Genomic DNA, 14,109 nt, shown 5'->3' with positions numbered 1-14,109 from the left:
GTCTATTTCGGTTCGGTTCGGTTCGGTACGGTTCGGTTTTACCATATTGAACAGCCCTAAAGACGACTAGTCTTAAGTTAATTAGAGATTAACATATTATCCTACCGACGGAAACGAAAAGGCTGACTTATCTTCCGCACCTATTAACGGTCGACACGTCATATGGTTGAAACACGGGATAGGGTGAGATTTGACATAAACAAGTTTTATTTAAAGAAAAATAATTAAACTTGTGGTTGAATGTTTAGAAACAAATAAAAGTCGAAAATCACATTAAAAAAAAAGAAAAAAAAGTTAAAGAAGTAATAAATTTTAGTATTACATAAGCAAAGTTTACTTGGTGATTGAACCGGATATATTTAGAAGCAATTACAAGTGGAAAAGAAAATTAAAAGCAGTAAGACATTTTGTTACATTAGTCGGAGAAAAAAAAACATTTTGTTACAGAAATAAGTTTTATTTTAGAAAGAATAAACAAATTAACCGGTGGTTGAACCGGATATATTTAGAAGCAAATGCAAGAGGGAAAAGAGAACTAAAAGCAATAAGTAAACATTCATTTACATAAATAAGTTTTACTTTAGAAAGAAGAGCCAATTGACCGGTGGGTTGAACCGGATAAGTTCAGAAGGAAATACAAGTGAAACATCACAATCAACAAAAGCAGAAGCGATAAGACATTTTAGTACAAGATTTTTTGTCTTGTAATGAATCTCTTGTCTTGTAGAATGAAGAGCGAATGACGTTCCATATTACTTTGTCCAGTTTTTTTTTTTGACCAGTGAGAAATCAGAATATATGATATATTTTTGTTTTTATTTTAACAAAACAATGCTAGAAATGGAAACTGACTAATGAAGTTGCTTTAATGAAAATGTAAGAAAATGAACAGAAGAAGAATGGTTAGTCACTAGTACGTTTTTTTGGGTCAAAGTTTTGGCGGTATGAGTCCTCTCTGAAATAGCAGGGGCTATGGCTTTGTCATCACGCTTTCTTCATGCCCATTTTCTCTTTCCCACCCATCACTCTCTCTATGTCTCTCTCACACTTGCTAAAACTAGCAAAAGCCATCTCTCTTACGGAAACGCTCATTTTAAACCCTATTTCACTCTCATTGGTTCACTAGCCCAGACACATCTCAAAGCAAAAAGTTTTTGAAACCACAGATCTAGAGAGAAGCTCACTTTGAAGATTTGGTTTGCATTTCTCTTTCTCTTACAGTTTGTTTATCTTTGATTCTTCTCTTTTGTTCTTCAGATTCATAATCTTTATCTCTCTTTCTCCTGCTCAGCTTTCAAATGGATTGGATTGGTTCAAGAATCAAGTTTAGGAACAAAGAGCGTCTTGAAGAAGTGAAGAAGATGAAACCGGCAGAGGAAGAGGCTCACGTGTCTTCTCGCCGGAAAAGAAAGCGGAAGAGAAGACATAGGGACCATGATTCTGACCTTGAAGACATCACCGAGACTTACCACAACAACAATCTCTCTACCGATGTAACTCAAAGCAAGTCCTCTGGTAGTGTAAGAAGAAGAAGAAGGAGAAAGGACCATGACTCTGACATTGAAGACATCACCGAGGCTTACCACAAGGACCATGACTCCGACCTTGTAGATGTCACCGAGACTTGCAACACGGACCATGACTCAGACCTTGTAGATGTCACAGTGACTTACAACAACAATCTCCCTGCTGAGGTAACTGATAACAACTTCTCTGATGGTGGTGGTGTAAAAAGAACCGAGTCTGAACACAACATGGAGGAGGAGGAGGAGGGTTTGTTTAGTGTTCGGGTTGAGGAAGTAGACACATCAGTTCCGGGCCCCTCAGGGTTGAGTATTAAGGAGAAGTTGTTGTCTGATGAGGTTTTGGATTTGGATATGGTCAAATCAGCTCCAAGCTTGCCTGATGAGGTTTTAGGCTTAGATGTGGTTAAGTCAGTTCCAGTGCTGTCTGATGAGATTCCGGATTTAGATGTGATCAAGTCAGTTCCTAGCTGCTCCTCTGAGTCAAGCATTCAGCAGAAGTTGTGTGATGAGATCATGGATGTGATTAGATCAGCTGCAAGCTCCTCAGAGTCAAGTATTAAGGAGAAGTTGTCTGAGGAGATTATGGATGTGGATGTGGTCAAACCAGTTCCAAAGTTGTCTGATGGGATTATGGATGCGGATGTGGATGTGGTCAAGTCTGTTCCTAGCTCCTCTGGGTCAAGTAACAAGGGGAATGAGAGTTTGGATTCTGATGTGGTCAAATCTGTTACGAGATCCTCAGGGTCAGAAGAGAACACATGTGTGAAGGACAAGTGTTCCTCTGAGGTTAGAGGAATGGAAGCTGCAAAACCAGTTCCTGCTGAGATAGAGATCATTTCAGATTCTGAGTCTGAAACCAAACATTCAGCCAAGAAGAAGCTTTCTTTTGCGGAGTGTAGCAGAGTCTTAGACTCTAGCAGTGAAAGCAGCGAGGAAGAAGGAGCTAGTGAAGCCAATAATAACGCTAAAGATGATGTAACCGTGGAGTCTTTGTCTTCTTCTTCTTCATCATCTTCTTCTTCATCTTCAGCTTCAGCTTTATCTTTATCTTCCTCTTCCTCCTCCTCCTCAAGTGAAGATGAAGTCAGTTCAAAGGAGGTGGTTGGAGAATCAGATGATGATGATTGTAGAAAGGCCAGTTCACCAATCAGGAAAGTATCTGAAGTGAGAAGGAAGCCTTTGGGAAGGTATAAAAGGTCTGCTCCTAGCTCAATCACTCCTAGGAAACAGTTACTGAAGATTCGGAAACTAAACCATCCAGAAGAAGAAGAAGAAGAGAGACTTCAAGCCAAGCCCAAAGAGTTCAAAAGGATTCAGAAGCTTAACCGTCCAGAAGAAGAAGAAGAAGATAGATTTCAAGCCAAGCCTGTAAAAGAGTTCAAAAGGCTTCAGAAGGTTAACCGTCAAGAAGAGGAAGAAGAAAGATTCCAAGCCAAGCCTGTACAAGAGTTCAAAAGGCTTCAGAAGCTTAACCGTCAAGAAGAAGAAGATGATAGATTTCAAACCAAGCCTAGGAATGAGGACAAGACTATTCAGAAGTTTAACCTCCAAGAAGAAGAAGAAGATAGGTTTCAAGACAAGCCTAGAAATGAGGACAGGAGGATTCAGAAGTTCCACTGTCCAGAAGAAGAACATCAACACAAAGAAGTTGAAAGAGTAACAAAGCAGAATAGCAGTGTGGTGTTCACTTGTGTTCACTGTGAGAAAGAGAATACAGGAATCTTTGATTCAGACAGCTTTTGCTTCAGACCACATGCTATTACAAGAGGTGAAGAAGATGCTGATGATGATGATGATCTGAACAAACATGATTATGTTCCTATCAACACTGAGAAATCCCCTGAGAAGCCATCCACATCCAGACCTGAAACTGAGAATCCAAAAGAAGTGATAACACCTGCGAGGCTGCCCACATCAAGACCTGAAACTGTGAAAGCAAAAGAGATCCAAGCTCCTGAAATGCCGTCAAGACAGTTTTCACTGAAGACAAGTATGCCTGTTACACCTGCAGAAGGATTATCCACGCCTGCTTTGGTGAATGAGACAGTGGATAATGAGTCTGCTTCTTCCCTCATCTCTGGAGATGAATCCGGATATGAATCTGAGCCTTCACTTAAAGAGAAAGAGGCAGCCAAGTCTAACAACAACAACTCCGGGTGGAGAATGCTGGATGGGAGCCGTAAAGAAGTTGATCTCTTCAGGCTTCTTGTCAACTCCGTTAGGGAGAATGATCGGTTAGGAGAAGAAGAAGAAGATGACATACTTGTTTCTTCACCTGAAGAAGAGCAACCTGAAGAACAAGATGAAAGAAAATACGATGATGACGGCTTGCTAATCATCAGGCCACCACCACTGGTGGAGATGTTTGGCATGGTGGAGCCTGCACCACCGGTGGTTTCCGAGGCGCAGATAGAAGAAGATACGATGTGGGAAGAGGTGGCGTTTTACACTAATGCAAACGAAGTCGATCTCCAGCTTCATTCAGAGGCAAGTTCCTTTTTCTTAAAACTCATTTTGCTTTAGAACAGCAGTAACTCTAACTTTGAACCCTTTTTTTGCAGATTGAGAAAGAGATATCAGCTGATGATAGTCCAGGAGCAGCTTGTAGACAAGGGAATCATGAACTTTGTCTAGATCTTGAGATCGGTTTAAAGTGCATACACTGCTGCTTTGTGTTGAGAGAGATCAGAGGACTAGATGTATCTGAATGGGTCAGTTTATATATCTTCTTTAAATGATTGAACAGTCTTAACTAAAAAACGTTTTGATGTGTGATGGTAACTCTTTCTTTCATGTAGGGAGAGAGGAACACAAGTGGAAGGAGAAAGAATGACAGATCAGAAGAGGAAGAAAACAGCAACTTCATTGGGAACCTTGAGTTTGAAGCTAACAGCAATAACAATTTAAAGGAAGGATCTGAATCTACTCAAGGGACTGTTTGGGATAAGATCCCAGGCGTCAAATCTCAGATGTACCCTCACCAGCAAGAAGGTTTTGAGTTCATCTGGAGGAACTTGGCTGGTACCATTATGTTGAACGAGCTTCAGGACTTTGAGAACAGTGAAGAAACAGGAGGATGCATCATGTCACACGCTCCAGGGACAGGGAAGACTCGCCTCACCATCATCTTCCTTCAGTCTTACTTGGAGTGCTTCCCTAATTGCAAACCTGTGATCATTGCTCCTGCAAGCCTGCTTCTCACGTGGGCTGAGGAGTTCAAGAAATGGAACATAAGCATTCCCTTTCACAATCTCAGCAGCTTGGAGTTCACTGGGAGAGAGAACTCAGCTGCTTCCAAGCTCCTGATGCAGAAGAACTCAAGCGCTAGAAGCAATAACGAGATAAGGATGGTGAAGATTTACTCTTGGATAAAATCAAAGAGCATACTAGGGATCAGTTACAACCTCTACGAGAAGCTTGCAGGAGTTAAGGACGAGGACAGAAAGACAAAAGGGAAACCAGACAAAGAGCTGGAAGATATCAGAGAGATACTAATGGATGTGCCTGGACTGCTCGTTCTTGACGAGGCACATACCCCTAGGAACCAGAGAAGCTGTATATGGAAGACACTGTCTAAAGTGGAGACACAGAAACGCATCTTGCTCTCTGGGACGCCTTTCCAGAACAACTTCTTAGAGCTTGGCAATGTTTTGGGCCTTGCGAGGCCTAAGTACTTAGAGAGGCTCATGTCCACGCTCAAGAAGAGTGGGATGACAGTCACCAAGAGAGGGAAAAAAGCTTTGGGGGATAAAATCAACAACCGTGGGATAGAGGAGCTTAAGGCTGTGATGCTTCCCTTTGTGCATGTTCACAAAGGAAGCATTCTTCAGAAGAGCCTCCCCGGTTTGAGAGAGTGTGTTGTGGTGTTAAACCCTCCTGATCTCCAGAGGAAAGTCCTGGAGTCCATTGAAGTCACACACAACCAGAAGACCAAGAATGTGTTCGAGACGGAACACAAGCTATCTCTTGTCTCGGTCCATCCTTCTCTTGTCTCTCACTGCAAATTGACAGGGAAAGAGAGCTTGACTATCAATGAAGCCTTGCTTGCGCAGCTGAAGAAGGTGAGGCTTGATCCAAACCAAAGCGTGAAGACAAGGTTCCTCATGGAGTTCATCAAGCTGTGCGTTGTGATCAAGGAGAAGGTGCTTGTGTTTAGTCAGTACATTGACCCGCTGAAGCTGATAATGAAGCATTTGGTGAACTGGTTTAAATGGACAGAAGGGGAAGAGGTGTTGTACATGCACGGGAAGCTCGAGCAGAAGCAGAGACAGACCTTGATCAACGAGTTCAACGACCCCAAGTCCAAGGCTAAAGTGTTGCTAGCTTCGACTAAAGCGTGCTCTGAAGGGATCAATCTTGTGGGAGCATCGAGGGTGATTCTCTTGGATGTTGTGTGGAACCCTGCGGTGGAGAGACAAGCTATAAGCCGTGCTTATAGGATCGGGCAGAAGAGGATTGTTTACACGTATCACTTGGTTGCTAAAGGAACTCCAGAGGGGACTAAGTATTGTAAGCAGGCGCAGAAGGATAGGATCTCGGAGCTGGTGTTTGCGTGTTCTTCAAGGCCTGATAAGGGGAAAGAGAAGATTGCTGAGGCTGTGACTGAGGATAAAGTGTTGGACACTATGGTGAAGCATCTGAAGCTTGGGGATATGTTTGATAATCTCATTGTCCAACCAAAGGAAGCTGACTTAGTTGAAGGCTTCAGCATACTCATGCCATGACTCTCTCTTCCTTATATTCTATTTAATCTTGTAAGACTTATTTATGCATTGCTTTGTGGGATTGTTATCTGAGTATCTCCATTCTCAGAGAGAAACAAACTTGGCTTTTGTTTGCATTTGCATTAGTCTGCTATGAAGTTTGAGTAATCAGGTTTAATGTTATTTATGTTGCAAAGAGTTTTATTTGAAAAGATGGAATGAACTGTACAGGTAAAAAAGATGGACCTCATGAGTCTCTCTAGACAACTGAGCAATGATCACAGATATTGATGGACCTCTTGTAAGGTTTATATATGTTTGGCTTTGCCTTGTCTGCTATGAACTTTGGGTTATATGGTACAACGTTTTATGTTGCAGAGTTGGGTTGTAACGGGTACGTAGTAAAAACATTGGTCGGTCTATATTGAAAATTAACACTCGTTAGAGACCAAGACAAACAACTTTACCTCCTCTCCACAAATTCTCATTTCAAAACACCGAGTGCTCATCTCCAGTCATCTATGGAGCAGCTTATGAATCAAAAACATCAGAGAGGTTTACTCTGTTTCATCGTCAAAAGACTCCCATCTTTTTCACTGACTCTACTCACCGGCGGCTCTGATTCATCAAGTGTTTCTGGGAAGAGCTTTGAGGTGTTTCCGATGAACAAGCAAAGACACCAGATTGATTATAAACGTTGTCCCAGTTTCGGACGGTAACAGTGAGACATGTAGGCGTCGGGAAAAAAGACGACGAATAATCGCTGCTTCATCAAGAGACTTAAATGGACCCATGGCGCGGCCCATTTAAAAGCCCGAATTTAATTAATTAAGATGCGAACCGAACCGAATGATGTTCAATTTTCATCTGGTTTGTATTGGTTTTTAAAAGACGTGGTTTTGTGCTCTCTCACTCGCCGGTTTTTTTAACAAATATGAAAAAGGTGAAAATAAAAAAAAATCACAAAAAATAGGGGTGGGCAAAAAAAACCCGAACCAAACCGAGTTAAACCAAACCAAAATCTATTATCAAACCATTTGGTTGAAGATTTTCCCAACCCAAATGGTTCGGTTCGGTTTGATTTTAAACCGAACCAAACCAAAAACTGATGTGTTTTTATAATTATTTAAATTAAAAATATTAGTAATACCAATATACTAAAATTATAATACTAAACCTACTTGTTTTCCATTTTTCATTCATTGGCATATATTTTTCTAACCTAATATTAATCATCAAAAGATTTAGTTTAAAAAAATAGAAAAGTAAGCACTGTAGCACTATGTAGAAGACATTCTATATAGAGATAATAATCTTTTTGAAATATAAAAATAGTCATATGCTTTGAAACATTATGTTTTATGTTCTAGTTGGTGAAAAGAGTAACGGTATCCTAAGGGGGACAAGAGAGGAAAAACGCACCGTTTTTGTATCCTAAGGCGATTGGCGATTTCAGGGTGATTTCGTACTAGGTTTCCCAACATGATTTCGGCGCAGCCGCCGGACTCGTCGGGGGCTGACTCGGAGGCTACGGGTTCAAAGGACGATCAGGAGGGTTCGCAAGGAGGTTCAGCCTTAGGGAAGGAGATCCAGACAGAAGAGAGAGTTGCTCCGAGGGTTTCATCGTGGGTCGATGCAGCAAAGGAGAAAAAAGTTTTGCGGAAGTACGAGCTCGACATCACATCTCAGGAGGGTCATCTTAGTGTGGAGATTCCGGATGAAGTGGTTGTCAACGCAAATCCTCTGTAGGAGGATTTTTTGATAGGTAAGTTCTTGGATACAGCGCCTCACAACGCTCGAATCCACGCTATAGTAAACAAAATTTGGAGAGAGGGAGGTAAAGGGCAGCCAGTGGAAGTTCACGAAGTGGATGCAACTACGAAAAAATTCCGAGTTCCAGATCCTGCAATGAGAACTCGAATCCTGAGAAGAGGAATGTGGAATATTGGCAACATTCCACTAGTAGTCACAAAGTGGACTCCAGATGAGTTGAAGGAGAAGCCTGAGGTGCAGTCGATACCAATGTGGGTCTACCTAAAGAACGTGCCGATGAACATGTTCTCGTGGAAGGGACTGAGCTTCATCACCAGTGCAGTGGGGCATCCGGTGAAGCTTCACCCTGAAACTGCATCATGTTCGAACTTCAAGGTGGCAAAAATCTTTGTCAAAGCGGATCTCTCCAAGGAGTTACCAACAAAAATAAACTTCACAAAGAATGGAGTCCCTTCTTTGGTGGAGTTTATTTATCCATGGCTGCCAGATCGCTGTCATACCTGCAGCAAATGGGGCCATTTGGAGAAGACTTGTGTGATGAACAAGAAAGATAGTTCATCCAAAACAGTAACAGAGATAATAAAGGAGGGGTATTTGGAAGGAAAGGCAAGGGAGGAATTAAACTTACAGAAGGAAAGGGAGATTGTTAAGGAGAAGACTCCAGAGAAATCAGTAATGGATGGAGCGTTGGTGGAAATAGAAGAGGGGGAAGTAGTGGAGGGTTGGGCAAATGTTTCTCCAGAGAAATCTGGTAGTCAGAAAAGGAAAACTCTTGAATTTGGACAGGTGAAAATAGCTACGAGGTTCTCAGTTCTAGCTGCTGCAGATGATGATGGCAATCTGGTTGAGCAGGTAAAAGGGAATGAGCTGGAAGCGGCTGTAGGGGACACTGAGGCAGTTGAAAACATCACGAGTATGGCAGTTAATGAAGTCACTGGAGTGAAAGAGGTAATTGAAGTAACTGTGGTTGATGGTGAGAAAAATACTGACGCAAATGGAGGAGTTGAGAGTATCGAGGAGTCTTTAGAAAATCTACACACGCCTACAAAGGAGCAGGCTGTGATGAGGTCCGAGCTGGCAGAAACATTTGCGGAGAAGGTTAAGAAAGGGATGAGTGGAGAAAGTACTGGTGCATCGGTTGGAGGGAAAGCTTTGCGACCTTCCCTTCCCAGAGTATCCAAGACTAACCATAGGGTCATCCCCGACGGTACCGGAAAGGAAGCAGGAAACCCAGGCACTCTGGGAAAAAGGTCCTCTCAGAAATCTTCTCAATGAGTGGTTTCTTCTGGAATGTAAGAGGGTTCAACAGACTCTCAAAACACAAAGCTGTACAGAACTGGATTCAAAATAAGGGGCTTCACTTTGGAGCATTGCTAGAAACTAGAGTCAAGGAAAGCAAGTCGGAGCATATTGTTTCTTCAACTTTCCAGGGCTGGTCCTTTGTAAATAATTATGAGTACAACAGGAAAGGCAGAATTTGGGTTCTTTGGAGTCCACAAATAAGAGTCACCCCAGTCTTCAAGTCAGATCAGATCATCACTGTTTCTGTTCTTGCGGAGGGGGAAACAGAGGAGTTTTTGTGTTCTTTTGTATATGCGGAGAACACAGCTGAAAGGAGGAAGGAATTATGGAAGGATATCATAGATCAACAGAACTCTCCCATGTTCAGAAATAAAGAATGGATCATCATGGGGGATTTCAACGAGATACTTGACGGAGATGAACACTCAAGCTACCAAGATGCAGGCATATCCACACCTGGAATGCGAGATTTCGAAGAGGTTATTCAGCACTGCAGCCTCACTGATATGGGGTTTCAGGGGCCAAAATTCACATGGTGCAACAAGCGTGAAGAGGGGCTCATTTGCAAAAAGCTGGATCGAATTATGGTAAATGAAACATGGCAGAATCAACGCACTCAAGCGTATGGTGTCTTTGAGGCAGGAGGATGCTCAGATCACCTTCGAGGAAGGTTTCATTTAAAAAATGAAACATTAGGGAAGCGGAAGCCATTCAAATTCACAAATGCGCTTGCTGAGATGCCAGAGTTTATTGCAGCTATAAAGGATTACTGGAAAGACACTCAGCCGTTGTTTGTCTCAACTTCTGCGCTTCATCGCCTCACAAAGTCTCTCAAAGGCCTCAAACCTTTGATCAGATCTTTAAGTAGAGCGAAACTGGGGGACTTATCAAGGAAGGTTAAAGAAGCATATCAAAACCTTTGTGACAAACAAGAAGCCTTACTCAGTAATCCGAATCAGGATACTATACGTGCAGAGTTGTTTACAGCTGAGAGATGGCAGAGAATTTCCACCATCGAGGAGAAGTTCTTAAAACAAAGATCAAAGCTGCACTGGTTGCAAGTGGGGGATAGGAACAACAAAGCTTTCCACACTGCTGCCAAAGTTAGAGAGGTTCGAAATGCTATCAGGGAGATAAAATGTCCTAGCGGGAATGTGGTTACTTCGCAGGAGGAAATCAAAGCCGAAGCAGAGAGATTCTTCAAAGAGTTCCTTACCTTTGAACCACCGGACCTTCGTAGCGCCACAGTCGAAGAGCTACAAGAGATTTTACCTTTTAGATGTAGTGAGGAGGAGAGAACATCACTTACAAAGCTGGTGACAGAAGAAGAGATAAGAGAGGTCCTTTTCCACATGCCTAGCAACAAATCTCCTGGACCAGATGGATTCACCACTGAGTTCTTTAAGGCTTCATGGAGTGTAATTGCAAAGGATTTCACAGTTGCGGTCCAGTCTTTCTTCTGCAAAGGGTTTCTACCGAAGGGGTTGAACTCCACCATTCTGGCTCTTATTCCCAAGAAAGACATTGCGACAGAAATGAAAGACTACAGACCAATCTCCTGCTGCAATGTCCTATACAAAGTGATCTCAAAAATCATCGCGAACAGATTAAAGGCTACTCTCCCTCAGTGTATCTCCCACAACCAATCTGCTTTCGTAAAGGACAGATTATTGGTGGAAAACCTCCTGCTGGCAACAGAGATAGTAAAGGATTATCACAAGGAAGACATCACCCCAAGATGTGCAATGAAGATCGACATTGCGAAAGCTTTCGACTCCGTTAACTGGGATTTCCTCCTGAACACGCTGAGAGCTCTGCACATACCAGAGGACTTCATTCACTGGATAAAATTGTGTGTGTGCACTGCCTCCTTCTCAGTTCAAATCAATGGGGAATTAGCTGGCTTTTTCCAAAGCAAAAGGGGCCTTCGCCAAGGCTGTGCTCTCTCACCTTACCTCTTTGTCATTTGCATCAATGTTCTCTCCCGCATGATTGATAGAGCTGCGGAAAGGAAGCAAATTGGTTTCCACCCACGCTGCCAGAACATCTTGCTCACACATCTATGCTTCGCTGACGATCTTATGGTATTCACCGATGGATCAAAGCGCTCTATAGAAGGTGTTCTCAAGGTCTTTGATGAATTTGAAGTCATGTCAGGGCTGAAGATCAGTCTAGAAAAATCCACCTTGTACATTGCTGGTGCCACGGTAGCTGCTCAAGAAGACATCCTCGGTAGCTTCCCTTTTGCTTCGGGTAGCCTGCCTGTAAGGTATTTGGGCCTACCACTCCTAACCAAGCGAATGACAGTACATGATTACTTACCCCTTGTGGAAAAAGTTAGGAAAAGAATGAAATCATGGACTGGAAGATTTCTATCCCACGCTGGCCGACTGCAACTCATCAAATCAGTCATTACGAGTCTCACAAACTTCTGGATGCAAGCCTTCAAACTTCCCAGCAGCTGCCTGAAGGATATAGAAAGACTATGCTCAGCTTTCTTGTGGTCGGGACCAGAGCTGAAAACAAGTAAAGCAAAAGTCAGTTGGGTGGATGTTTGTTTACCAAAGGATGAGGGTGGTCTAGGGATTCGACCGCTGAAGGAGATAAATACGGTACACAGTCTTAAGTTGATATGGAGGATCCACTCAGCGAAAGCATCGCTTTGGGTTAAATGGGTGCAGTGTTATCTGATCAGGAAGGGCTCATTCTGGACAATCAAAGAGAGTACTAGCTTGGGGTCTTGGGTATGGAGGAAACTACTCAAACTCAGAGATCTTGCGAAGCAATTTTATAAAATGGAGGTAAGGAACGGGCAGAACACATTATTCTGGCATGATAATTGGTCGAAATTTGGATGTCTGAAGGAAGTGTTGGGAGATCGAGGCTGCATTGTTCTGGGAATTTCAGATCAAGCAGTAGTTGCTGATGTTCTTGGCAACCAACGAAGAAGAAGGAGACGACGACACAGAGAAAACTTTTTAAATGAGGTAGAAGCTGAAATTGATTCCCTGCGGTCTGCGCCTAGTATAGAAGAAGATTTTCCCCTCTGGAAACAGAAAGAAGGAGTCCACGCTGGGGTTTTTTCCTCAAAAAAAACATGGCTGCAGCTTCGCTCTGGCTCCCCTCGATGTGAGTGGAGCAAGGGCATCTGGTTTACACAGTCGACGCCGAAATACTCCTTCCTGATATGGGTAGCTTTGAGAAACAGATTGCAAACTTGTGATAGAATGCAGATGTGGAACACAGCAGTCAACCCGGTGTGTGTGCTGTGTGATGAAGCAAATGAAACTTGTAGTCACCTCTTCTTCAACTGTAAATATTCAAAGGAAGTATGGAAGGAGCTGGTGGGGGGCATCTTGCAAGGAGCTTTCACCACGGAATGGAATCATTTAGTTGGGATGGTCTCACAAACCACCTTACCTCCAACTAAACAATTTCTGCTACGATACACATTCCAAGCCACGGTTCATGCCTTATGGAGAGAAAGGAACAACCGTAGACATGGTGAAACACCACAAAGTGCAGGCATGATTACCAGATTTGTGGATAAAGCAATCCGCCTAAAGCTTCTAATGGTGAAGGGGTTGGGGAAAAAACATTTTGAGGAGAGTTTGATCACATGGTTTGGAACTAGAGAGTCAAGGTCATGAAAGTTTTTGAGTTAATTTTGTTAGAGCTTTTAGCTTGATTTACATATAAAATAGAAGCACTTGATGTACAAAGGATAGTTTTGAATAAAATTTTACATTTATTCAAAAAAAAAAAAAAAAAGAGTATACTAGGTTTATGATAATGGAATCATGGGTTTAGACTTAGAGTAATAAAGATATAAATAAATACTCATATAGTTTGTGTATAACATATATTAGTTATTGATTTGTTGCAGTTTTTTTTATGATATCACAGGTTTTTTAAGAAAATACTTCATTACAGGTTTTTTAGTGATATAAGACCATTTACAATGGACCTGTTGAATAAATATTTCAACCGCTTAAACCAATGTATTGGATGTTGAATTAAGAAAAAATACAGGTGGAGTAAACACCCCTTGAAGAACTTCAACATGTTGAAGAAAAAACAGATAGGACCCACACTGCTATATATTCTACTAGGGTAGGCCCGCCCTACGGGCGGGATATACTGTACTTGTGATCTAGGTTTTTATTTTTTGTATGATTTTGTAGTTTATGTTTTAGGTTTGCATTTGCAAGAGATGTGTGTGATAATGATTTATGTCTTTTAAAAAAATTTAAGTGAGGAAAAATTATATGTGATAAGATATGTTTTACTTGTTTACAATAGTTGTTTATGTTGTCCAAAATAAATAATAGTTTTTTTAAAAAATTAAAGAGATTTGGTATTGATATGCTGCGAGAGCTTCAAATGGTCTTCATGTTGTTTCATTTTACAAAAGTTTGATTTCATAGTCGGTATGTTATTTATGATTTGTAATATTTTAGGTTCGGAAGAATTGGGTTGTGGATAATTTTTTGTGTATGTTATAAGAGTAATTACTGTTTATGTTGAAATCATAGTCTTTCGACATGCTATTAGAGTGGAAATAATGATTATCTGAAGTTGCATTCTTATTAAAATTAGAATGTTATATTGAATGCGAAGAAGGTAGTAAAGCAAAGCTAATAAAAATAAGAAAATATTGAAACACGAAAGTGTGAAAACTAAGTACTGGTCGATGAGTGTATGCACTTGTTAGTCACTCTAAACCAACTCCAAAAACTTCTCCATTTATTTATAGTAATAAAATGCATCGTCTTCAAGATTATTGAGATGGCACTTTCTTGGTG

The 14,109-nt window shown here is 41.6% G+C and overlaps 1 protein-coding gene across 2 annotated transcripts; it reads left to right on the top strand.

Moving 5' to 3' along the window:
• Positions 1-898: 898 nt before the first annotated feature.
• On the top strand, positions 899-6,412 carry LOC125579402 (SNF2 domain-containing protein CLASSY 3-like). Of its 2 annotated transcripts, XM_048743459.1 has the most exons (4): positions 899-1,196; positions 1,292-4,013; positions 4,088-4,237; positions 4,325-6,412. In XM_048743459.1, the coding sequence occupies exons 2-4, from the start codon at positions 1,299-1,301 to the stop codon at positions 6,248-6,250; spliced, it is 4,791 nt and encodes a 1,596-aa protein (XP_048599416.1). In that variant the 5' UTR covers positions 899-1,196; positions 1,292-1,298; the 3' UTR covers positions 6,251-6,412. The 2 variants fall into 2 exon arrangements, with proteins under 2 accessions (XP_048599416.1, XP_048599417.1); XM_048743460.1 differs by lacking the exon at positions 899-1,196 and having other exon boundaries at positions 1,203-4,013.
• Positions 6,413-14,109: the final 7,697 nt, after the last annotated feature.

This window comes from Brassica napus, chromosome A10 (assembly GCF_020379485.1).
Source record: "Brassica napus cultivar Da-Ae chromosome A10, Da-Ae, whole genome shotgun sequence".
In the NCBI taxonomy this organism is placed as follows: domain Eukaryota; kingdom Viridiplantae; phylum Streptophyta; class Magnoliopsida; order Brassicales; family Brassicaceae; genus Brassica; species Brassica napus.
The sequence above is the reverse complement of the archived record's forward strand: the minus strand, read 5'-3'. Positions and strand labels throughout refer to the sequence as shown.